This window comes from Ambystoma mexicanum, chromosome 2q, assembly GCF_040938575.1.
Source record: "Ambystoma mexicanum isolate Mex_15411 chromosome 2q, UKY_AmexF1_1, whole genome shotgun sequence".
Classification (NCBI taxonomy): domain Eukaryota; kingdom Metazoa; phylum Chordata; class Amphibia; order Caudata; family Ambystomatidae; genus Ambystoma; species Ambystoma mexicanum.
In genome coordinates this window covers 70350995-70376714 of record NC_090924.1, presented here as the reverse complement: position 1 = coordinate 70376714, position 25720 = coordinate 70350995, and the positions used below count along the sequence as shown (strand labels likewise).

Sequence of the window (25720 nt, the reverse complement as noted above, 5' to 3'; positions counted from 1 at the left end):
ACATTTTTGGCAGCCATGGCCGGAGATTACAGTAGTGATTGACGCCTCACTCACCGGGTGCGGAGCCCATGCCAACGGTCTAACAATCAACGGTCGTTGGTCTCCATCGGAGTCCAAACTGCACATCAACCTTTTGGAGCTGAGGGCAATCAGACTAGCGCTGAAGTCCTTCCTGCCCTCGGTAAGGGGAAAGAATGTCCTGATAATGACGAACAACACAGTGGCCATGAATTACCTCAACAAGAGAGGGGGTGTAAGGTCACTACCACTGTGCAGAGAGGCAATGCAGCTCTGGTACTGGGCAATTCAAGAAGGAATCTCCTTAACAGCAGTTCACCTAGCCAGGGAGGAAAACACGACGGCGATGCTCTGAGCAGGCAGGGCACAGTCTCCCATGAGTGGGAACTAGCTCAGGAAGTCCTTCAAGAGATATTTGCCCTTTGGGGAACCCCTCAAGTTGACATGTTTGCGACCGGAGTCAACTGGAAGTGCAGAAGGTATTGCTCAAGCGAATTTCCTCCGAGAGGAGCTCTAGGAGACGCATTTGTGGTGGAATGGGAATTCCCACTACTTTACGCGTTTTCACCAATCCCCATCATTCCTCAAATAATCAGGAGGTTGAGATGGTTCGGAAGCTGCGCGATCCTAATCGCCCTGGGTTGGCCCAGGAGAACGTGGTCCCCGGACCTTCTAGAAATGTCAATCTGTCCTCCACAGAGAGAGAGAGGATCTTCTCTCACAAAGAGAGGGACAGGATCTTCTCTCACAAAGGGAGGGACAGGTTCTCCATCCAAAGGTCAACACACTCAACCTTGACGCTTGGTTTCTGAAAGGCTGAGATACAAGGATTGGGACCTCCAGGATGACGTCATGGAGGCGTTGCTTTCGGCAAGAAGGCCAGTAACAAAATCTCTGTACCGTTGACGTTGGAACAAGTTTTGGGACTGGTGCAGGGAAAATGTTGATCATTTTCTATGTTCAACTCCAGAGGTGTTATCTTTCCTCTTTGGCACACAAAGGTCTCAATGTTGGGACCATTCAAGGTTACCTGGCAGCGCTCTCCATTTTCAAGCGCTCTTCAAAGGAATGCTTCCACTTTAAAATTCCCTTGGTGATTCAATTCCCGAAAGGGCTCACAAACGTATTCCCACCTTCTTTTCAAGTCCCAGTTTGGGATCTTAATCTGGTTCTAAAGTTCTTAATGTGAGCCCCATTTGAACCCTTGCACACATGTCCATTGAGGTTTTTGACCTTCAAAACCATATTGGTGATTGCACTGACATCTGCACGTAGAGTGAGCGAGTTGCAGGCACTTTCCTCTAGGCCACCCTATACTGTATTGCAAAAGGACAGGGTTATTTTGAGGGTAAAACCCTCCTTCCCACCTAAGGTTGTATCTGATTTCCATCTAAATCAGAAAATTGTTCTGGCGCGTTCTACCCCCCGCTGCATCCTGGTAAAGAGGAAGACCGGCTCCATGGTTTTGACCGTAGAAGAGCTTTAAGCTTTTATATTTCTATGCTCTCCAGTGGATGACCAAATCTTTATTGGATACACCGGAAAGAAATTGGGTCAAGCTGTTTCAAAACAGACGTCCTCAAGGTGGATTATTCTTGGCATCTCAGAATGTTACAAATTGGCAGGCAAGGATCCGCCAGAAGGCTTGAGAGCTCATTCTAACAGAGGTATAGGCTCTTCTGCAGACCTTCAAAGGGGCGTACCTATTAAATCTATCTGTGATGCTGCAACTTGGTCATTCCTGCATACTTTCACAAAGCATTACTGTTTAGATGCTTCCCACTCTCAGGATGTTGCTTTTGGTAAGGCGGTACTGTATTCGGCCTTATACAATGCTGACAATTTCAAATTCTACTCCCTCCACCAAAATTCTGCATACTGTTTTGGGAGTCTATGAAAGATGAGGAAAATGTTGGGGGACACAATCCACTCCGAGAACAAGTTACTTACCAACTGGATGTTCCTCCAACGTATTCCTCATCGCCGTCCCAGATAACCCCACTGTAAAATTTCCATTACTATTGCAGCTTCCGTTCTCGCAGGGCTAACTACTGCTTGCCTAAGCTGACAGCACAACACAAATAGGAGGGAAAAACAGAACTGAGGCCAACGGGCGCCGCACATGCTACTTGTACTCCCGATGACGTCACCCTCGACGGAGGCCTTCGATGGACATCAACTCGACGCCATCGACGCACAGCGATCTGTGCTGAGAATTTCTTTTCCGAAAGCAGCTGAAGCTGGACGAGATATCAAAGATGAGGAATACGTTGGAGGAACATCCAGTCCTACTTTTGCATCTCAGGTGGAAGTTAGATTTGTGCCACACTATGTATTAGTTCCCGATTCTGCAGCAGAGACCGTAAAAGAGCGAGCGAGATAGCATTATAGAATAAGAGGTCGCAACACAGATGAAATATCTTGTGGCAGTAAAGGGACATTAACGGCCATCTGTGCAGTAACAGAAACAGATGTAGTGACGGGTATGGATGTAGTGGCCTTAATGAGAATTAGTAGCAGTACAGAGGAAGTTAAAGGAAAGCAATGTAAAGAAGAAGTAAAAGAGGAACAAAGGTAAAGCAACGTGTCAAGAGGCTGTGAAGAATCACCAAATACCATCATCATTGGAGCGAAAGACAGATCAACTTGGCAGTGGGAAGAGTGGTAAATGGGGAAGAGGTGTTGATTGCATGTGCATTTTTGGGTGCATGTCACAGGTTAGGGAAAAAAGCAAGCTGTGTCAACTTTCAGGAACCTCGGAGTGGCTATTGTGACACTTGTGCATCTCACAATGTTAAATCTCTATACAAAAGTATGATTTCCCCAAACTGCTGCCTTTATTTAATCTTGCGCTATACATTTTTTTGTAAGTCATCTGTTAAACATACGGGAGCTAATTTTCTATAGTGGCGTAACGTGAATGGAAGGCGTAAAAGCCCTAATGCTTTAACGCCTTCCATTCACGTCACGCCACATTTTCAATCATTTGTATGGTGGCGCGGAGGGATGGAACGCAACTTGCATTTCCACCACCTCCTTCCTCTTCGCCAGGCGAATGCTCCAGCATTTGCACCAGCATAGGGATCCATTGTAAATGCTGCCTTCGTTCCATGGCAGACAGCGTTTACAATTAAACCCTGCCCGACATACTTGGGCAAAAGGCGGCGTACACGTGCATGGTACAGCCTGTGGATGGAGTGATTATCGCGTAAGTAATAATCCTATTCCAGGGGGTGAAATTGGAATTCATGGAGCAGGAGCTGTAAATAGCTCCCGGGTTCTGGTATTTTCCTCTGACCAGGAGTTAACTCTTCAGGACCCAGGAGCCATTGAAGTGAAGTCTCATGAATAATTTACCAGAACAGTGTGAAGCTCCTTTTGCTCCCACGTGTACTCCGCCTTTTGCCCCGCACTTTTGCACTCTGCCATGCAAATGACAAACATTTGGTGGCGGGAGCCATTTACATTGCAGCACAAATGTAACTGCTCCCGACGGTCAAATTACACTTATGAGCAAAAAGAGCTGCACACTGTTTGGTAACTTCTTCATGAGACTTCATTTCAATAGCTTGTGGGTTCCGATGAGTTACTCCTGGTCAAGGGAAAATGTTGTTGCAACGAGTGCATTTGCAGTGACTGGCAGGTCAGTCATTGTGAATTGTATGGCAACAAACAGCATTTCTGTTGTAATTTGAGGATATAAATGCATGTGGGACAGCAGCAGTCCATACCCCTGTTGCTCCACTTAACAAAAAGCTGCATGACAGGGTAAGAAATGCCACTGCTAGACATTGAGCGTCCAAACAAGTGCAAGGAAATGTTTTTGTTTTCTGCACGTTTCAAAGTGCATCCCATTTGTGAATACGGGATGTGGTTTAAAATGCGCAGAAACACCCCCCGATTTGCACAAATGGGTAAAGGTGGTCGAAAGGGGCATTTGAATGTGTGCATCTGTGATGCACAAAGTAGAATGCTAGTTGTGAATTGGGGCATCTTGTTTGGCCCAAGTGATATGATGCGCTATCACATTTAATCAATTTTGGCAAAAAAGTTTTAGAAATCCGCCCCAGTGTCTCCATGTTAAAAGCCTAGTTACACTTCTCTATTGAACATGAAATCACATCTGCGCCTCACATAAATTATGTGATAAGCATGTTGATGCTACAGTTGAAGAGGACAAGTTTTAGAAAGAGCAACAGTTTGCTGCAAAAATTCCTGTTGGAAGACAAACCGCCACGACTAAAATTGTGGAAGTTACAACTCCCTTGCGAGAAAGGCGGTCTCAGGATCCCATATTTTGCATTATACCATCTATCATTCTCTGCCATTCACCACTTACCATTCCTGGAAAATTTGCCAAATGTGTGGTTAAGGGCACAGACTGGACTGAAAACTCCACTATCCCCGGAGGCACTCTTGACATCTGTGAATACAAAGGGTCCAACTGCGTCAGTGACAACAGATTTCTTGAGGAGAAAATGGTGAAAGTTGGAGTAAATGACTGCGGAGGGGGACACTGTTCGAACAAGGTAATCGGTTTGGTTGAATACAACTGTAAGAATCGATGGGAAACCATTTTTCTGTCAGGACTGGTTCTTAGGTGGGGTACAGTGGATTGAGGACATGATTGAGGATGATAAATGGTTACTGTTTCACAATTTAGTTACCTCGAAGGACCTTCAAGGATGCACTTATTGCAAATATTCTAAATAAATAATGGCATTCAGGGAGCTGAAATGATCTGATTTTGTTCTTGGGAGACATCTAATGACACTGAAAGCAAATGATCACTGCGCTTCTAATATGTACAAATTCTTGTTGAGTTTCAGGCGCCCAAATGAACAACTTCTGAGGACTTGGTTTGATTGCTTGGGCTCAGAGATGATGACTGATATATGGGAAAATATGTGTAGAAATGTTGCATTGACGTCACTGAATTTAGGGGAAAGTTTCTGTCATGTCAGAATACTGAATAATGCATTCTGGACTCAAGTCAAAATATTTGTGAGAGGCTTGAGTGATGCAAGTGTTTGTCGGGGATGTGGCCACATGGAAGGATCATTCGAACACATGATCTGGGAATGTTCAAAGGTGAGGCGTTTTGACAGATATTGATATCTAGCTTCCACAAAAGGTGGAAATGTATTATATTGTCCATTATATGTGACCCCTTATGCTTTAAATTTCATGTAGATGTGTCATAATGTTTATTTATTGATTGTCCCAAATGCACAGTTAAATTCGGTGGTCAGTCAAAATCTCGAAAACAAAATCTCGAATGACAAAAAGCACGAAACAAAAATCTCGAAAAAAAAAATATCGAATTTTTTATTTATTTATTTATATATGTTTTTGGGGTCAGGTAAGTAAAAAAAAAGGGGTAAAATAAAAAAAATGAAAAAAGGGGGGTTGGGGGGGAACCCCCCCATTTTGAAAAAAATTGCATTGAAAAAAAAATTCGATATTTTTTTTTCGAGATTTTAAATTCGTGCTTTTTTTTCGAGATTTTGTTTTCGAGATTTTGACTATAAACCGTTAAATTCACATAGGTGTGCTTGTTTTGCATCAGTGGCCTTGGGAGTCTAATGTAGCTCCTGGTAACTGTTGGTGCCAAGCTAGCCAGCTCTTCTAGGCTACAAGTAGGAACTAAGTAGCTTCCAACTCTGCTGAATTTCGAACCCTGTATGATATCTTTGATCATATTTTGGCCCTAATTTTCTGATGCTTATTTATTTAAATGTAACATTAGGTTTTCTAACACCACTTATACTTGTCATTTGTTAAAAATGTATGCTTTGTTAGGCCTCTACAAAAGAAAATCTCTTTGAACCAAAGGTACAGTTGGCTATTTTAAAAAGTTATTGGATTTATCTACTGACTGATTGAGAGTATTATCACTTTATTTATTTGCTCGTCTTTACGTACAGAGATGTTTCTTTTAAGAACAACTATTAAAATGTTTTATTCCTGAAGAAGTAAGACGAGTTTTGTAATCTAATACATTGTTAACCAGGTTTTATCTATTTCTAAAAATCCACAGTTAATGGTGAATTATATTGTTGTTATTGGTATGTTTGAAGAGGAAATTCTGTCTTAGTGAGGAAGAAACTGGTCACAGTATGCACAGGTCGCTCATTTGGTACATTTCATTAGGCACATTTCATTAGGCAGTCTGCGCCTGTGATCTCTTCAAGGCCATATGTCAAGTGAGGCAATTTCTTGTGATGTCATAAGGCCAGAGTTCACGTGACATTTCCTGTGATGTCATCTCCTGTCATTTCATCAGGTCAAGTTGATGCAACATAATTTCCTGTGATGTCGTCATTATTCTAATTATTATTTTTGAAACGTTAAGATTCCTACAGATTTTTGTTCATAGAATGTTGGCATGTATGTATACCCTCTTGGAAGATTTGAGCTACCTGCAGATGCGCTGGTATCTTAGATCTGCCCTTTCATCAAAAAAAACATCCTGAGGGACTGGAAAAATGTCACAGTCCCTAGCAGGTCTGCTTGAATTAATGATTCATGCAGAATGTTTCTAATGGAAAGGGTAATTTAAAAAGAAGAAACTAAAATAGTATTCAGGAATTTGTGGGAGGTTCTTGGAGTTGGTATAACTAATGGACTAGTGCTTGGCCACCACAGCCTGTGTTTGGGTATACTTTTTGTGTATTACTGTACCAAAATAAAACAAAAACAAATGTGAATATTAAAAAAACAAACATGCGCCTGATTGGTTTACATCTGCTATTTCAGGCCAGCTTTCATGGATGAGTATGAGAAAATAGAGGAAGAACTGCAAAAACAGTATGACACATACCTGGAAAAATTTCGGAACTTGTCGTACTTGGAACAGCAGCTGGATGACTATCATCGCACGGAGCAGGAGAGGTTTGAGGTAACCCTATCATGCCATAGTAACGTTTTTGATTGTAGATCTGAGATGAGGGCCTGTAAGCACCATTTTGTGCTCAAGATGCTGTTGACATTTGAAAATGACAATGTCAGAAGTATGAATACACAGAAGCTGTATGGTGCACACTTCATTGAGGTAAACTATAAAACCGTAAAAAGACACACTCCTCCCAAACCTCCCTCCCACCTTCCTCAGAACGGTATCGGGTAATAATGTTGCCATGAAAAAAGACATCAGGTTGGGGACTTTTTTTGAAAAATGCATTAATGATGCACCCTCCAGGCTATCAAACCCTTTCCCCAAATATTTTAGGGCTAAATCCCTTTGATTACTTCTCCCAACAAGCACACCTCGATGACCTTTGGGTATAGGAAGCCTATAATGGTATGAATATCAGCATTCTCCCTATGCCAAAATACATCAAGCTTGGGGCATGAAAAGTACCCCACATCCTCTCCAACATAAACCTCTTTTGTCTCATGTGAAGTGCGTGTTGAGATCAGGATTGGGGTACAACATAGTTACTATTTTATATGATAGTTCGTCATACTCCATGCTTACTGAAGCTTTTTTTCTTTGACCTTTGCCAAATCCTTGCCAGCCGTTGGCATCCAGTTCCCTCTCCAAGTCTGTTTTCTATACTTTTTTGTATGCGGGTAGGTAAACCGTGTGAGGTGTATTAAGTATTCTGTGTGTTTGAGATTATCCCCTTGGTTTCTGGTGAGCGACTGTTAGCTTCTCAAATATAGAAAGCCACTTTATGGCCTAACCCACAAGCCTGTATTTAAAGCCCAGTGACGAAGATGGTAATAATATAAGGGGTTTCTTTAACCCATACCAATGGTCGGTCTGCATTGCAGGAACAATTTTATTTCTCCCATGCAATAAACTCGATACAATCATGCACCCACCACACATCCAAACATCTTTGCCACTTGACCATAATAAAGGTTAGCATGTATTTGTGTGGATGGCCGAGAAATGGAGTGTTGTGCATGTCAACTTATCCGATACTTTCCTAGTAACATGTATGAATGGAATCCCATACATGACTAACAATCTATAAAGTTCTTTTTTAGCCAGTTCATATCTCAAGAGACAATCGACAGAGTCCTCAATGGATTACTTTCAGCTTCTTGAGCGAAGATGGGTTCAACCCTTCACTTATATTTCTAAACCTGGCTTCCTTATTCCAGGGGAAAAAAGGTCCTGCAACCCCTCCCAATTCCTAGATTGGAATAACATGGTTTTAGCAACTCTATACAGTGAACCATACGAGATAGAATCAATGACACCTCCCTGTAGGCGTTTAATTGCACTGTCATTAACTATTGTCAGCAATGAATGGCACAAATATCGTAGGTGTGCGAGGAAGTGAAATTTAATGGACACAACTAACCCAAACCAGGAGCGGAAAGCCGCTCTAATTTTGCTTATCAACAGAGGATAATTAACCGACTGAAGATGAGTTTTATTATTTATTATATATATGCCCACATATTTAATGTTGCACACTACCCACTGAAGCAAAGTGCTGGACTGCAGTAGTCTGGGAAGATCTTTTGGCAAGTTGGTGCTTTGTACCTCATTTGTATCTAAATTCACTATGAAACCTGACCCTTTCTGAAGCTGTGGAAGAGCCCCAAGAGGCATTGTGCAGAGGATTCAGGAGCAGTCATTGTAAGAATGATATTGTCTTAGAACAATGTAACTTTATGGCTCCGCAACCTCGTAATACTTGCCTCTAATCGTATCCACTTGGCAAATTCTTGCTGCAAGTTACTCAACAGCTTGCACAAATAACAGAGGATATGGGCATCACTGACATCTTCCTGGTTAACAAATATGAAGCAGCATGAAAGCCATTCAGAGGCCTATATCAAATATCAAAGGCTGCCCCAATGAAATCATCCCCAATACAGAGTTGTAACCGCGTTGTTTTTAGCAAAAGCTACTCGATCCACCAAGACTGGTCAATGATAGGTTCCTGGGGCTATTCTTTGCAGATGGAACAGGTTTATTAGCCACCATTCCATTGGGCCTGAAACATACAGTAGGCTGCTGTATATATAAGTGCAACCAAATATGGTTGGAGTTGAATAAAAGCAAAATGAAGGTCATGGTCTTTAGGCTGAAATTTAATAGGTCATGTAGTTTTGAGGTGGATGGCCACAAACCCGACCAAGCCCCCTACTATGATTATTTAGGTACTAGATTACATGCAAATTGTTTATGGCAGTCTCGGCTTACTAAAGCGTGTGCAACCCTATAGAAAAATTGTGGAGGTGTGTGAAAGTTTGCAGCTAACCATGGAAGCAGATCAATGACTCCATCCCTTGAGATCTATAATTTGCAGGCACTCCCTTCAGCACTTCATGGTGTGGATATTTGGGGCTATTTAAACTGCCAATGTTAAGTCACTACTGAGGCTTTCCAAGAGCTTGCCACATGCCCCTTTCAAAAGAAGTGTGGAATTCTCCCTATATCTGTTATTGCTTTGTTTAGACCAGTTTTGTATTGGCTAAGAATATGGAGCACACCCGAATTGGGGAAGTTTAGGGACGTATTATCTTATGTCCTTGCCTCTGAGGGGGTAGACGCTCTTTCTTGTGGATAGCGCATGTTAAAAAATTGCTAGTGGCTCTGAACCTACAGTCTATGGACTGAACCGATCTCTATGGGTAGACTGAGCAAGGTCGAGACATCTAACGCTGTGAAGTAACTATCCTGGAGAAAGTTGGAGGACCTTTGCTGGCCGTTGGGTTCGGGCCCACCCTACTTGGTGCATAAACAGGTGCACAGGCTCGAGCCCTACCTTGATATAGTTACTCCAAAGCTTGCTCTTTTGCTCTTTCTGGAATTCAGAATGGGTACATTTAAAGTGCAGAAGTTCACGAGTAGTTGGTGTAGGCAAAATCCTGCTAACTGTCTGACTTGCAATTCTAGCGAAGATAAGATTGTACATTTCTTGTTACTTTGTGATGCCTATAGAGATTTCAGAGCCAAATACCTAATACCTCTGTTTAAAATTGCTTATATTCAACACACAATGTATGCATTGATCTATTGTAGGCGGACATTCGACCTTAACGTAGTTTATTTTACAGCTAAAATTACTGTGCATGGTTGGTGAGGAAGCGATCAGTTACTCAGTTATTTATTCCCATTGAGATTCCTGTGCGTTCTAGTTATTTATTTTAGCCTGCAGTGCAACTGTATACCTCATTTAGGACTTTTGGGTTTTTATTGAACTATTTGTAATTCATTCTTATTGTAATGGCTATTTTTATCATGGTGAATTTATTGTGTTTTCTACTGCATGCCTTTTATTTGTATGTTTGATATGCTGACGACCGATGTCTAATAAATCTGATTTGAACTGAACATTTTGTGGGTAATGGCTACTGGATTGGCATAGATCAGGGAAAGGTTGAGGGGAAGCTGATATTTAATATTTGTTCAATGGTCCAGTCAAACAGTGGTCAATCCAGTACTACACCCACTCTAGCATTAAGGACAATTCCTGCAAACAGTTCTCAAATTGTGAAACTTTCCAATAGATTCAGACTTCTTGGTTCCTTGGAAAATGGTAATTTACTGGGTGGCATTCCTTTCAGGAATCACCCCCAGTATCCCTCCCTTTTCGCCATACTGGGGCCTACACCTCTGGCAACACTTAGGGTAAGGGTGTATTCTATTCTGTAATCCTCTTTATACTATCCCCTCCGGTCATATTGGGACCTACACTTATATGGTAACACCGATGATATGGACGAGGCTTTTTTCCAAATTACGTTTGAGAATTTTCTCATGGAATGTGGCAGGTTTGGGTTTGAAGAACCTGAATTATTAGTGTCTGTTTATTGACACCATATATGTATTCAAGAAACATGGAAATTAGAGGACATTACAGGAGGTAACATGGGGTGGGTGAGTAAGGCTGTTTGGCCATTTTTATTAAAATGGACTGTCTAGTTACTTGTGACATTTTGGCTAACCCACAAGATTTTATTATAATTAAGCTTGAACTTAAGTGGAAGCATTTTTTGTATTTGCTTAAATGTTATGTCTCATCAATGGCTAAGTAAAAAAACAGGTTTATTTTTATAAAACATTGAACATGTTAATAAGTCATTTAAAATGACTGGTCCAAAATCGCATCCGTTAATTGTCTGTGGAGATTTTAACGCAAAGATTGGGAGTGCCATTAAACTTAAGCATAGACCTGGAAGAGGACCTGGCCTCTGGTATCTCTACCTCTACTTTTAGAAATCAAAGGTGTGATGGTGATGGCGTGACTTTATTCATTAGAATGGAACATTCCGTTTGTAAACGGGAGAATGAAATCTGATACACCAGGTTATCATATATTCTTGGGGCCAGAAGGCCATTCTATAATTGGCTACATCTTTTATTTCTGTAACTGAATGGCATTGGGTAGAAAACTTGATGGTGGGGCACATAGATCTGAGAGTTACCATGCTATGCTAAGGCTCCAGCTGGTGATACCTTTTTTTAATGTAGCAGGTCTTCCCCTTTTAATGTCTTAGAAGTGGATGTTCCTGCGATAAGAAGCCTAATAGGATGGGACAGAATTATTACCAGGAATCTTTTATAGCATGCACTTGGTGAAAAACATTTGCTTTATCTGTGTTTTAATGATGGAAATTTAGATCCAAATTGTATGTTGTAAACAATTATTAGCTATGATAGGCAATACATTTTCAGTTGAAGCCAAATCCTTGTGGCGCAATATATATAAAAAAAAGTCACAGTTGGCTAAAAATGCAAATTCGCAAAAATACCTACTTAAAGCCTTAAAAGACATACCTCTATCTAAATGGTTGATTATAATTAGGATGAAAGTGTATAAAGAAAAGTTGAAGATGAGGGGAAAAAAGAGCTACCAGACAAAGTATGGGTCGAGTTGGTTCTTGCTGCTGCAGAACCGAACAGTAAAAACAATTGAGAATGACGGGCAAGGGATAGGAACAGCTTGTAAATGACAATAACTTAAATTAGTACCCGTCAGGGGTGGTGGCAGCCTCCCAGCCAATGAGGAGGCTTGGAAGGGAGGGAGGGGGGTGGGGAGTACCACATGGTAATCCCCCTTCTCCGAGCCTGGTCACGGCTGGATGCTGTCATCTTCCCACCCATTGGCAATCAGGTCACTGCTACTGTTCCCCCTTCCCCTCCACAGATTTTCCTCTTCGGGAGCGGACGTGCTGGAAACTCTTCTGTCTCCAGTGCATCCGCTCCTGAACTGCGACACACCGCCATGGAAAGGAAGAAGGGCCTACGTGTAGTCCCTTTTCCTGTTTCCATGGTGGCCATTTTTTCATTTACTTTTTTCTTACTATTTACAATGGCCACCATGGAAAGGGAGAACAGACTGTCTGCCCTTCCTTGGCGGGCTTTTTTTCTGTTGCGAAACAAAGCTTTTCCATGCAGAAAAGAAAGTTTTTAGTACCCCGGTTTTACGGGCCGGGGTATTAATAGCAATAAGCCCAGAGCAGGGAGAGCATTACCGCTCAAGGTAATGCCCCTGAAGTGGTAATGCCCCTCCCCGCTCGGGCCTGTTGAAATCTGAGTGTCACACCTGATAATATTGAAACAAAATAGTTTCCCTAACTCATGCGCGAAGGAAAAACCGATGTAATCCCATGAGCTACCGTCCCATTTCTCTTTTGGGTTGCTCTTTTAAAATCTTTGGTAAGGGGCTCCTAAAATAATGTAATTGGATAATAGCTAATGAAGTATAGCCTTTATAGTTAGGATTTATGAAAGCGGTCGGGACACAAGAGCAATCCATGAACTTCTGTTTGCTTGTTGCAAAATCACTTTTTTTTATCAAGCATGAGAACATACATGTATCATTCATGAACTTGTGAACAGGGAAATTTGAAAACTCTGAAATACACTAAGGATACCATCTGATCTATTACAAGCTTTGGTTGCTCTGCATACCACAACACTGGACTAATCCCAATGGACGTACAGGCTGCAACTCACAGTACTGTGCTACTTTTAAAAAGTGCCAGCCCATTCACTACCCACACCCTGTACATTGCTCTGCTGCTCCCGAACTAGATCCACGCTTTAAACAATACAATAAAAAAACTGATGTTGTCCGCTACAGTGTAGAAGGGAAAGTTACCAAATCCTTTTTGGTAAAGCGTGGTGTACGACAAGGATGCATACTGGCCTCTGTCTTATTCAACGTATACACTAAACAACTGTATAAAGGGGTTGTGTGTTTGTGCATTGGGGGGGGGGGGCAGATATCCCAAAAGTCAGTGGCACCTTAATACCCATTCCTTCCTATGCACATGACAGTCTACTACTTGTTAAAACCCTGAGTTCCCTCCAGAAACTTCTGGATTTGTTATTCTAAGGATTTGGCAGCATTGTAGCTTTATAGAAACGAAGAACATCTATTCTAAATTTCAAACTGGTTTCCGTAAGTACATGGGTACCTCGCTAAATGCACTTATCATATCACATATTTTTGCACAAACTAAAATACCTGATAATGGAGCTGTATATATGGCGGCACTTGACTTAAGTAGTGCATTTGACACTGTCATAAGAGAAGTACTATGGATCAAACTTCTAAAACTTTTTTCTCTGAAAAGGATGGTTCAATTGATTGCACTGCTACATAATCGAACAACTTTTCAAATAAGGATCACCAATGATGGTGCTCTTACAATTCCAATTATCACCGAAACTGGCGTCGAACAAGGTTGCAACCTAGCCGCCACATTGTTTAATCTATATCTTTGCGATATGGATAGGCTATGGAATACTATTGGCATGTATCCTGTTAAACTGGGTGATGTAAAAATATCATGGCTATGCTTTGCTGATGACATCGTATTGTTTGATCGTACCCCTAGTGGATTACAACTTAAATTGGACCAATTCTCCAAATTTGCTGCACTACATAATTTGTTACCTAACTCTTCCAAATCACATATTGTCATCTTTCGCAATTATAAAAAAAATCAAATCATACACTTGGAAACTGAATGGAAATGAAATAGAATGTGCAACCTCAATTCGCTATCTTGGCTACCCTTTAAATGACCAATATTCTAAAAGAATTCTGGCAATCCCACCTAAAGATGAAGGTGTTAATTCAAACAACTTCTGAGTTTTCATTGATACCGCTAATTGAGTTCTACTTGTTGAAAGTGGAACCAATTCTTCTATATGGGTTGGATATGTGCCTCTTGGACATAGGTGTAATTCTAAACCAAATACAGGGCAACCTATGGAAAAGCACCTTGGGACTATCTTCATCTGTCCCAAACTCAATCATTAGACACGAAATTGGTCTCTCTTCTCTTGCTGCAAGATGGTCATGGTGGAAACTTTCGAGATATGCCGATATCAAGGCTCCTTAACAAAACTCCCTCTATTTTGATTGTTGGGTGTCCTGACCCACGTTTGGACTATTATGCTGCAAAATTTGGTGCTGTGGGCTTAGAAAATCCAAGATGGCGGAAAAGCCCACATTGCGCCAGAATCCAGGAAAACCACGCAGTTTTGGGGCACACCAAAATGTTCGCCTGACCTACCACCCACCAGTGCGAGCGTGATGGGCCAGGAGTGCCATGGGTGAAATGTGTGCCAAAGGAAAAACAGCAGTGCCGGTTAGCTCAGAAAGCGCTTTGAAATCACCTTTGTTTCTCTGAAATGCAAGCTAAAAATGCCTATTTTAAACATTGCAAGATATTCAAAAATCTCAATTAACACCAGCAGACATTTGGCAGTAGGTAGACTTGTGTGCATACAAAATCTGGAAAGAGAAAGAGCCCAAAATAATGTTCATAATGAAACTGGCTGAGCTGTGGATGTCAGCAGCCTCAGTTAAATTGGACTGAAAGACACTAAAATCTAAATGTTTAAAATAAATGAGTGACCTACTGTTGAGTGTCACATAGTGCAACTGTTAAATGTCCTAGTTTTGAACTTGGAATCAGCATTCTAGCTGCATCTGTAAAAATTGTAAGTTTATTTGGATGAAGAAAAACTGGGAACAAAAGTGACATTTAGCTGAAGCCGGGCTTAAAGAGATTGAATTCTGCCTGGCAACTACCCCCGACAGGAGTTGAAACTTGCTCAGCCACTCTTCCCAGGCCTGGCTGCATTCTGCTGCCCCCACCAAAAGGTGATGACACCTCCCTGATTGGATTAGGGGAGGAGCAGCTGGGGACTGCAGAAAACAGAACAATGAGCCTTTATTGGCTCAGGCAAATGTTAAATTAGGGGGGGGTCGTAAATGGCTTCCTCTTGAGAGAAACGGGGAGGGGCAGTGCCTCTGTGGCAACTTGAGTTGGAGGAAGTGGACAAACCAGAAATTCCACCATGTGCGTTGGGAAACCACACCCCTCTGGGCCAGAGCATAATTTTAAAAAACGATGGATAATTCATAGTACGGACTTGTCAAAATTATATAATTAATACCATTATTCTTGTGATTTTTCTGTGCACATTTTAAGAGGTGTTTAAGAGGTGTTAGAACTCTGTACCATGTTCTGAGGCAAAACCCCATGAATTATGGAGATTGCAGACACGGGGTTCACGCTAGAAAAATGAAAATATACTGGAATATGTGTAGAAAGGCGGTGTACATCTGTGTCATTTTTGGTAAAAATCCAATATTGGTAAACCAACCAAAAAGCGCAAAATGTTGTCATTTCTTAATCCAAGCTCTTAGAAACATCAGATTTGGAACAGAAACTACCTTATGTGAAATATGAGGTGTATATGTAATGTCAACCACTTGTGTATCTGGGAAATGTGTTTAGTTATGAAAATGATTTTCTAAGGTAAAAGCGAAGGGGAGTGTTCTTTCTGTATGCCATAAAGATGACACCTCATGACTCACTTCTCCCTTCTCAAATCAGGTCAAAGAGAAATCCTTGACCTATCAAATCGTGAGTGGGTTGGGCAAAGAAAGTTAGCATCCACACCCATTTTCAAAAGACATAAAAAGAGCCACTGGAAGCCAGACGGGGACATTCATTTTCCAACCTTCAACTGAATTCCTGCGCAGCACGCTGACGGAGAACTCCAGAACCGGTAGCAGACCCAGAAAGCAGTGCTGTATCCAGAGAGACCAGACCAGATCGCTGTAAGCAGAACCAGAGATCCAGACCAGCAGAGCAGAGGTGACCCAGATAAGTGTGACTTCAGAACCAACCGCCTGGAGTCCATTCCCAACCTGACCAGACCCTGACGGCCTATTTCAAATTCATAGTGTGAGCACTCAGCCAGAACTGTGCAAAACCAATCTCTTAGCTTAAAATAATCTGATTCAAAACATTTGAACCTGTCCAGAACTGCATCATAGGAATCGTGTGTCCCTTCTCCGATTTTAAACCTGTAAAAGTGTCATTTTCCCATTTTGAATCATTATTTCATTTCTGAAAATCTACCTTCACGAATCGTCCGTATCTCTTGAACCGTTTCTGCTCGAAGCGAGATTTAACTTTCATTTTAAAGCTAAGATTCTAGGCTTTCCAACGAACCCAGAAACTTTCTATTCAGTATACTTTTTCTCGGAAAAAGTGCAGCGATTTGCGATTTCGCTCAAATTTCTTCACTTGTCAAAATAGCAGCTTCTTGCTTTACTTTGCTGAAATTCGTTTGCAACCTGACAATCATTCATAGAGCATTGCTAAAGTGATCCTGAACTAGTTTAAAGTAGCTATCACCCACCCTGAATCTCTTATAGGGAATTAAAAACCATTTTTAGCATATTTTACTTCATTGCCACCACATTTAAAAGGATTTTGCCTGTGTTTTAAAATCATCCCTGTGATCTAAGCTTGCCTTGCTAGGGAGGAACTGAACTACATTTGATTGTATTCCTGAGAACTGTGTGCTCTCCCTTCCATCTTCTGTTGCATAGGGGGGGAGTGAATTGCCACCAGGGGAAAAGTGAACATATTATCTCTTGTGAAACCCTACCAGTTATTTCAGTACTGCATTCTTTCCATCATTGCTTTTCCTTGAAACCATAAAAGCATTCTCAGTTACCTTTTCCTCCCTATACTAACTCTTAAGTAATTAAATCAGTGTGCTAGTGTAACATCACCCAGTGTTGATCACTGTCATATTCTTAAGTGTGATATCAAATATTAATGTATTATAAAAGTGTAACATATATAAATTGTTTAATTTTTCCAATAAATCTTTTAAATTGCAAAACAAACCTACTTCTTGGCTCAGTGAGGTCAGGGGGATTCAAAGAGAGGGGCGTTATATAAGGGTTTATCATCCAGAGTATAACTTGTCATAAAAATATATAAATAAGGGCTTCCCTTGGGCGTCCCAGACGAGGCACTGACTTAGTGGGATTGCTGAATTGAAGTCACTTAACATGATCTAAATAGGTTACTCGACTCCGCCAAAATTAAATCCCTGAACAAATATGATAGTCAAATGAAAACCATTTTAGATGAATCTGACTGTACTATTTCTGACCTTGTTATGCACCTTCCAAAAGTCAAGTGAAATTTATATGATCGTGATTGGTCTGCAACTCTGGATTGCAATAATACTTGCGTGTCATATCAGGAATATGCGACAAGGAAGCGAGAACTTAGATCGCCTTATCTTTCTCAATGTCCATCAAGAAAGATACGTCAAGTATACATGAGGTTTAAATTGAACCAGTGTCACACACTTGAGAGAATTCATCATTGGAGTAACAACGACAGTGTACTAACTAATTTGAACTGTCGATTTTGTGATAGTGGAACACCTGAAATCTTGAAACATCTTGTGGTTGATTGTTTTTTTTTACTTCGAAAACGACAGAAATAAGTATTTGGAGATTTATGCTCCGAAAGATAGACATCTCGAAATGTTCACTTTGAGAAAGATGTATGTATGGTGGCAGCATGACTCTGACAATATCGTTAGTACGTATTTTAGGGATAATTGAAAATGCACTATCAACTAAAAATTCATCCTATATACTGGAAGTGGAAATATGGTCTAATACTCTCACATAATGAATGTAACTATTGTTGTTTTCAAAAACTCCACCTATAACTCTGGTCAGAAACAAAACATGAAATCTTGAAATGGAAACTTAATTTACCAAAACTGTTTGGGTGATGAAGTCTACCTTAACAATCTATCAAATTGTTTTTAGAAATTTAAGAATAAGAGTAATGTAAAAATGAACTTGGTTCTAAATAATGATTGTATATATAAACCTTGGTGTTTTCATTTTTATAGAATTTAAGATTGACAACGTTGTAAAAGTTTTCTTTTGTAAAACTTAATACAATTTTTTAAATAAAAAAAAAAGTAAACACTCTCTACAAACTCTGTAAAATGCCATACAAACTTCTTTATTAATGGACAAAGTATTAGTAAATCATTTTGATTATCTTGGTATGAGATTTCCAGAGTTATTGTCCCCTTCAGCACATATTGATCAACAGGTTGGAAGGATGAAGCAGGCAATTGGGGGTTCTTAAATTCACATCAAGATTTTGCACTCATCCGGTGGACTATGTTATGCGCCTACGTGGCTAAGATGCGCTATGTTGGCTTGTATGGGGCAAGAGTTTGGGATATTGATGCAGCGAGGCCTGGGAAAGGACAGAACATGGGCTCTGTAAACAGCTCCTTAATGTACCACATTCAACTCTGAATGATTTGTGTCATATGGAATTGGATCTAGATTATAGCCCCAACCACTGTAATAAAGCACCTGTTGATTGACTTCTTAGTACCATACAGAGAATCAAGTTAAACATACTAAGATAACTATATAAGAAATGTAGAGGAGTGATGGCGCATATGCAGTCCCTTGGGTGGCTAGCCTGAAAGCACTATTGTCCAACGTTTTACCTTTTTCTGCCAGCTTGGAAAAGGAAAGTATTGCAAATATGAAGAGACAGATCTTTTCAAACTTTCAAATAACAAGGGAGCCTTTAGAGATAAATAAACTAATAAACCGGTCACATGAGTTTCTAACTCCACACAAAGGAGGACAATCCTACCTAACACGGTCACCGTTCTTACACCATAGAAGTGTAATTAAGTTTTTACTTGTTTTCCTCTGAACTCTATTTGAACCTAATGGTCTATCAAGTGTGGATGATGCATTGTTTTTGGTAAACCATATGTTCGTGTTTTTTTTGTTAAGGCTCAAGAAGCAATAATGCATTTTTGGTTTTTGTGCCCGTTATACCCAAATTAGACCAGGGACACAAACAGCTTTGAAGAATTTTAAAATGTTGGCCAAAGTTTCTATTCCTACTTTTGCAAACTCACCTGTTTGCAATTGGGCACTTATGCACTTTACTAAACAACTTGAGCTATAACTTGTAACAACGTTTTTCATTTTCATGTGTATACTACAGGACATGGATCAAATGAATTTTCTACAGTCAGTTTGACTTTAATGAGTTGCTAATGATTGTATGTGGTGTTTAATTGGTATTGCATTGGTATGTACTTATTTTATTAACTGCTGTACTAGCTTTCTTGTAATATTTATTGTAGATGTAAGTATTTGTAAACTTTTATGGTATGATTTCCTTTTAACGAAATAAAAAGTGCTGACTAATTGGCATAGATCTTGATTTATAGTGCAATAGAATGCTACGAAGCATGCAGAGAAGGGTCCCCCCAGGTTTGGAAAGTACTGATACACAAGCCTTTTGCCCATTGTTCGTGTCACTACCATGTCTTTTTCAATCTGATTAAACAAGGCGTGAAAAAGGCCAATTAGTTGGTCGTTAATGGCTTCCTTTTTTTACTTTTAAAGCCTTGTTTGTTTTTGCTAATTTGAGTACCATTGGTATCTTTTACTGAGATATCTGACTATCAAGGAGTTCCCTACCAGAAGGAGATATGGGGGGGATATTGCAGCCCCCTAGCTAGTCAGATACATTCACCCTACGGGGAACAGTAAAACATATCCTTTACATTACTCACGCACACACTCCCATCGAAGCTATTTCACAAAGCCTGTGTTGATGGTTTTCCTTAGTTCATAGGCACGTAAACGATCAAACATATTTCCCTATTTATTCATAATATTTTTTGCAGGACTTTGTGAAGAGCATGTTCTGCTTTCATTGCTCCTGTACCGTTTTTTTGGGCTCTCGAAGATTGTCATTGATGAAACAACAACTTCGACCCTATTTACCTACATTTTTTCTTAAGTGCATTTAGTTAGGATGTCTGCTTTGGTTTTGGGTGTTTGTGATCTTTTTAACCAGGTGGCCTTTCCTGTGAGGAAGCCCCTAATTGTAGCAATGACTCCATCCCATTGAAGGTCAGTTTTATGTTCCATGTTAATGTTCTCCATTAATTAATTATTGCTTTCCAGTTTTTCTAGTAAAAGATCCTCTAAGAAGAGACTGAATAGGTTCATAAATTCTGGGCCTTGGTTCACCTGGAGTGTTCTGGAGTTTGTGTAATCCTCTAGGTTAATATCCCCAATTAGCATGCACTGGACTGCAGGGTTAAAAATAATAGAATATATCACATTTTCTTGTATACTCTGAGTGTATGAAAGAAAGGTGTATTCCTTGTCTTGGAGGTGTAGCTTCTTCTGCACATCGCAAAGCTGACTTCTTAAAACATTTGCATTGTATCTTTGGTGGCCTGGCCAACCACCTAGTTGTCCTTGAATTTGTTGAAATCAGAGTCGAAAACCAATTAATGTTGCTGGTTGGAATTGAGGATCACTATCAAAGGTCAGGAATTTCTGAAGGAGGTGCACAAAGATAGCGCAATGTTCACATGCTGAGACTTTTGTAATAGTTTCCCCTCCATCATACCTGTAAGAAAGTGAGAACTGCCTTCTTCATCAGCCAGGTGATCATAGGCATCAAAGCGAATACTGCAGCCCTGCCGGATCACCACCCCTTTCTTTTTGTCACCAGTAGGGGCATCATTCTGCATAGAAACAAACTTGGAGAAGTCTGCCCACATCCTCCCTTAAGAGGTCAGTCTTATGTAGGCAAGCAATTTCCACCACATGATTGTACAGAAAGTATAAAAGACTGATCCTCCTGTTGGCAAAATTAAGTTCCCTGACCTTAAACGTAGCTGTCTTGAATACCCCCTTACTCCCCTCCCCTCTCCTGTCCCTAACCCCGTTGTGACCAGCAAAAATGCGACCAGAAACAAAATTGGACAATGAATCACTAGCACTGACCCAATGAGAGATGATATAGTCCAGGGAAGTGGAGCCTGCGTGCCTGGAAAAGGAACCCTTTCCAAATAGGGCCCTATGCCCTTCAAGTTGTCTGAACCCTCCACCACTTGGCATAAAGGCGCTGTACTAAGAAAAATTAACATGGCTAGTAGAAAACAATGGGAGATATATTGCTAGATAGGCACCTGTAAAGGCATCATGAAGTACACAGAAAACTGAAGTAAAAGTTTGGAATATAAACATTTTATTAAATAAAAATGAGGTTGGAAAAGGCCTATCTTGCCTTATGCCAAGGTGGGATTTCTCTACCTCAATGAAACTAATGAAACTAATGATCGTCTGTGCCAAGAAGTCCCAAGCAAATGTCTGTCTGTGTCCAAAACCTAAACTTGCCCTCACATCTAATTGTATACAATGTGTATGGATGTCTGCATCAAATAAAAAGTGTTCAAAATAAGTTCTGAGCTTCTTCCAGCTCTACACTGGAAAAGGGATTCCCCTTCGCCAAATAGTTCACCTTGCAAAAGAGGGGGGTCCCTTCCCCAAGATTTCAATTCTTCCAATGTCTCAAAATAACACAGTTCCTTGAGATATTCAATGCTCCAACAGTTCCTTGAAGTTCTCCCCAGTTCCTCAGGTTTGATTCTTTGTCACCAATTTATAATGTTCAGCTCATCAATCTCAGTTCACACAGGTTTCCTTTATTCAATCATAACGTGGAGTTTCCTTAGGTGGGTGTGAGTGCAGTTATCGGACCACACAGTCCACCCATTACAGGTCACGCAACTGACACACCTTTCTTGGATCTATTTCATTGATATCGTGCCACAGTATTAGCTTGACAGCAAGTCTTGACTGTATCCTTTCAGGTACCCTTGAAGCTTTATTATCACTGGCTTTGTTAGCATTCATTATTTAGTAGCTTTCATTTGTAACACCAACCTAGGCTTACCAGTACACTCGCCTGGTAGGTAACCCAGTTTCTATTATAGTTCCATTGGCACAAGCTTCTCAGTTCACTTTCCTGGTAGGAAACCTATTCTCGTTTAGCTTTCTTGATTGAAGCATCTGGCTCCCCTTTGCCTGGTTTCTCTTGCATACAGACAACTTAGTTACTGTTTTATAGTTCTCTTGCACATCTCTTCTTGGCTCTTGGCAATGCTTGCTTATTTAACTCTTGGCAATGCTTTCTTATCATACAGACTTCATCATGTTAATTCTTGGTCAAATGTCTCTGGCACTAAACCACCCATCCACCATGTCCGGAGCTCCCGTTTCACCCAGGCAGACTCACCTTCCTTCACACAGTCTGGTTTCAACTTTGTGGTAGTCCGGAGACCAGTCTCCGCTCACAGTATGCTTGTGCTGGTTCCCTCTGGCATACAGCATCCTCCACGGCTTCCTCACTTCCCTGTAGCTAACTTCAGAGTCTGCAACGGTCCTGCACCTGTGAGCTATCGGGCGCCTCTTCACCACGCCGGTACCTTCGCTCTGTATTGCACTGCTTCCTCAGCTCTGCCTCAGACTGCCAATGAGCCCCTCTCGCTCGCTGCACTGGATCACGCTCTTGATACCTCCCAGCGTCTCGGGAAGGTGCCGTCTCGCTGCCACAAGTCCTGCCCTGGAACTCTTCTTCGCTCTCCCAGTGTGTCTCTCTCTCCTCTCAGCTGACTCTGTTTTAAAGTTCATGGGTCCATGATAATGAGTCCAACAACTAGACTGCTCATGTTTCTTCTTCCAGTTTGTCTTCTGTGTAAATGGTGGCCTCTTGGTCTCACTACTTAAGTGGTCTGTGATGGAAGAGGGCTTTCTGGAAAAATATGGAATACATTGATAGTACCCTACAAAGGCTTGGGGGATATTTGACTCCTTCCAAAAAGGAAATGGCGGATACTGCCTCTCACCCAAGGGTGCACCAACCCCACTCCCCAAGCCTACTACACCCAGATGATCTTCCCTCACATATCCAAGAGCAATGGCCTTTCCTTGGCCACCTGAGAGGAGGATATGTTGGGGAAAGAAGTGAGGACGCCCTCTGATTCCTCAAACACCCTTAATTCCAACTGGTAAACATCAAGGTCGACAATGTTTAGTGTAATATTAGTAAGAGATGTGTTAACATGTCCCTAGATGGATTTCTTTTTTTTTAACATTTCACATAATGTCCACTTTGAGTGAAGTAAGGCAGTCATATGGGATTTTGTTAGTCATTTCATCAGCCTGTTTATCAGGAGGATGGATAGTTGCCAGTTACCTTTCTTTTTCCCCATGTCACCTACCTTGCAATGCATGTGTGACAAAAGGGCTTTGATCATGATCCCTTTGCTGGCAGTCCTGCGTCCTCACATCTATCTGGTCACATCTAAAGAAGTGACATCCAGGGCCAGATATGATGCGACCAGAAGGAATTGGACATTGGAGTGATGGACATTTTTAATTTAGACAAAAAAGAAAATGCTTAGCTTTCCCTATTGCTACAGGGATGTCGCCTGCCTAAATAAACTGACTAAGGGTGCTTTTACGTCATCAAAAGTCCAAAGAAAATGTCCTCCATCCAAAACCTACTTCTAATTAGCCCTACCACTATAGCTAACCACTAAATAAGACCAGAATGTTCAGCTTCTGATAACTCTCCTTTAGCTAAACTCAATGGGATTTTTCAAAGCTCCAGGAAATTTAACAAAGTTCTTGTCATCCAAAATGAAGCGGTTTGAAGTCAATAAAAGGAAAGGTCTCTTTAGCTTCGTAGGGCACTTCTCATTCGACTTCACAATTCTTGCTTTCGGTTAACGGTTTTAGCTGCTTTGGGGCTCTGGATCCTTTGTGTATCCTTGTTATGCTCCTTTTGACTTCTTTTAATTTTCTCTTTCTCACTTTAAATCGACCAGATTCGTTAAGTTTCACACAGTCTCTGATGGGGTGTTTTGACCCTTTTGATGTACCATGTACAACAACTTCTGTGGCCTCTCCAAAGGCTTAAACTTCAGGTTTCTCAGGTTCCTGTAACCGACCTTAACGTTTACTTTGGTTCCCTTTCTTACTGTTTCTGCTAGAGTATTCCCATCCGTCTTGGACCGCTAAAGTCAATTCTCTTGTAGTTTATTGCAAGGTTTGTAATTTGGCGTTTCTCTGGCTCTCATAAGCGGCTTTAACATTCAAGTCAATTAGTCTGTCATTGTCTCTCGTAGGGCACCGTCGGCCCCCTTCAATCCTTGTATCATACAACTGTCTTGGGCTTTCCCAATGTCTCTATTCAATGTCTCTCATAGGCTGCTATCAGCCCCCTTCAATCTTATAGCATGCAACTCTAGTGGCCACTCCCAAGGCTGATACTTCGGGTTTCTCAGGTTCCCGTAACCGGCATTGTAACTAGTTTCATACAGTTTGTTCAGTCCCAGTGGTCTTCCACCTTTCCTGAACCATGTGAGTACATTCTCTTGAGTTGGGCTTGTTCACATGGCTTGGTGTCGGGATATGGCAGCTTCAACTTCTCTCGTTCACTTTTCTCTCGGGTCTTTCCCCGACTCGCTCTTGGTGTCTATTCACTTCGGTAGGTTCTGCACACGTCGACCGATGGGAGGTTTCGTTCCTCCAGGTTCGACTGGTCTCAGTGTTGTTCCTACATCAGAGGCGCTCCCCTGCATAATATTCTCTCACCTTGATTCAAAGTTTCTCTTGTTTTAAGTAGGTCATCCAAACCAAAAGTGGTGTGTCCTTCCTCTTTGAGTTTGGGCGAGAACCAACATTAGCAAAAAAAACAAGAGATTGAGGAAATGTCATTACTTGGTGGATTCAAAACAAAAGTATTCAAAACAGAAGTAAAACAAGCTGTTGTTCCATGGAGATGCGCTGTCACAAATGTTTAGTGAAAAGAGCAAACGAATCACACAATGCAGTCCTTTGTTTAATCACAAATGTCTGCGTCGGTTGGTACAATCTTTGCAACACGTGTTTCGACCCCTTTTCGTCTTCTTAAAGCAAGACTTATTACAAAAACACTAAGAAAATGCCCATAAATGATCGTATTGCAACAAACATACAAGCATAAGCAAATAAATCCAATGCACAGAAGAGAGAAAGGGAAGGATTGGACATATTCAAAGCACAGAAAGTAAATGAATAAAACAATATGAATTCCAGTCATGAAGGAAAAAGATAGAAGGAAGAAAAGGGGGAAAAAAGGGGAAACTAGATTAGTGATGTATTATAACAACTTTGACATTCTTGTTTAGCTCTTTAGCATTCTCTGTAAAATTCAATTTGTCATGCTAAGTTCCATGCCAACCAATGTGTCAGACCTTATTAATCAAAGAGTACAATCTGATACCATTGATGCAAATGAAATCAACTCCGAATTTAATGCATTAATAACAGATTGGTAAACTTTGAAAGGGTATCCTTTGCACTGGAGATCATGTTCTACCCCGGTCATACATTAGTCCCTGTGAGGTTTTTGTATTCATTTCTGATTTGATACTATTTCTTAGATACCATTAGCAAGCATTTTTTAACAGACCATTCAAGAAACACAGGGCGAATGAATGATTATTGCAAGCCAATCTCATTTGCATCAGTGGTAT

The 25720-nt window shown here is 41.0% G+C and overlaps 1 protein-coding gene across 2 annotated transcripts in view; it reads left to right on the top strand.

Annotated features, from left to right (window-relative positions):
- The window catches only part of CLUAP1 (clusterin associated protein 1), a 1096220-nt gene that overhangs the window by 659367 nt on the left and 411133 nt on the right, over window positions 1–25720 (top strand). For both annotated transcript variants that reach the window (XM_069646868.1, XM_069646867.1), the window contains exon 8: window positions 6778–6919. In XM_069646868.1, coding sequence (XP_069502969.1) covers window positions 6778–6919 — 142 coding nt within the window. The remainder of the gene's footprint in view (window positions 1–6777; window positions 6920–25720) is intronic.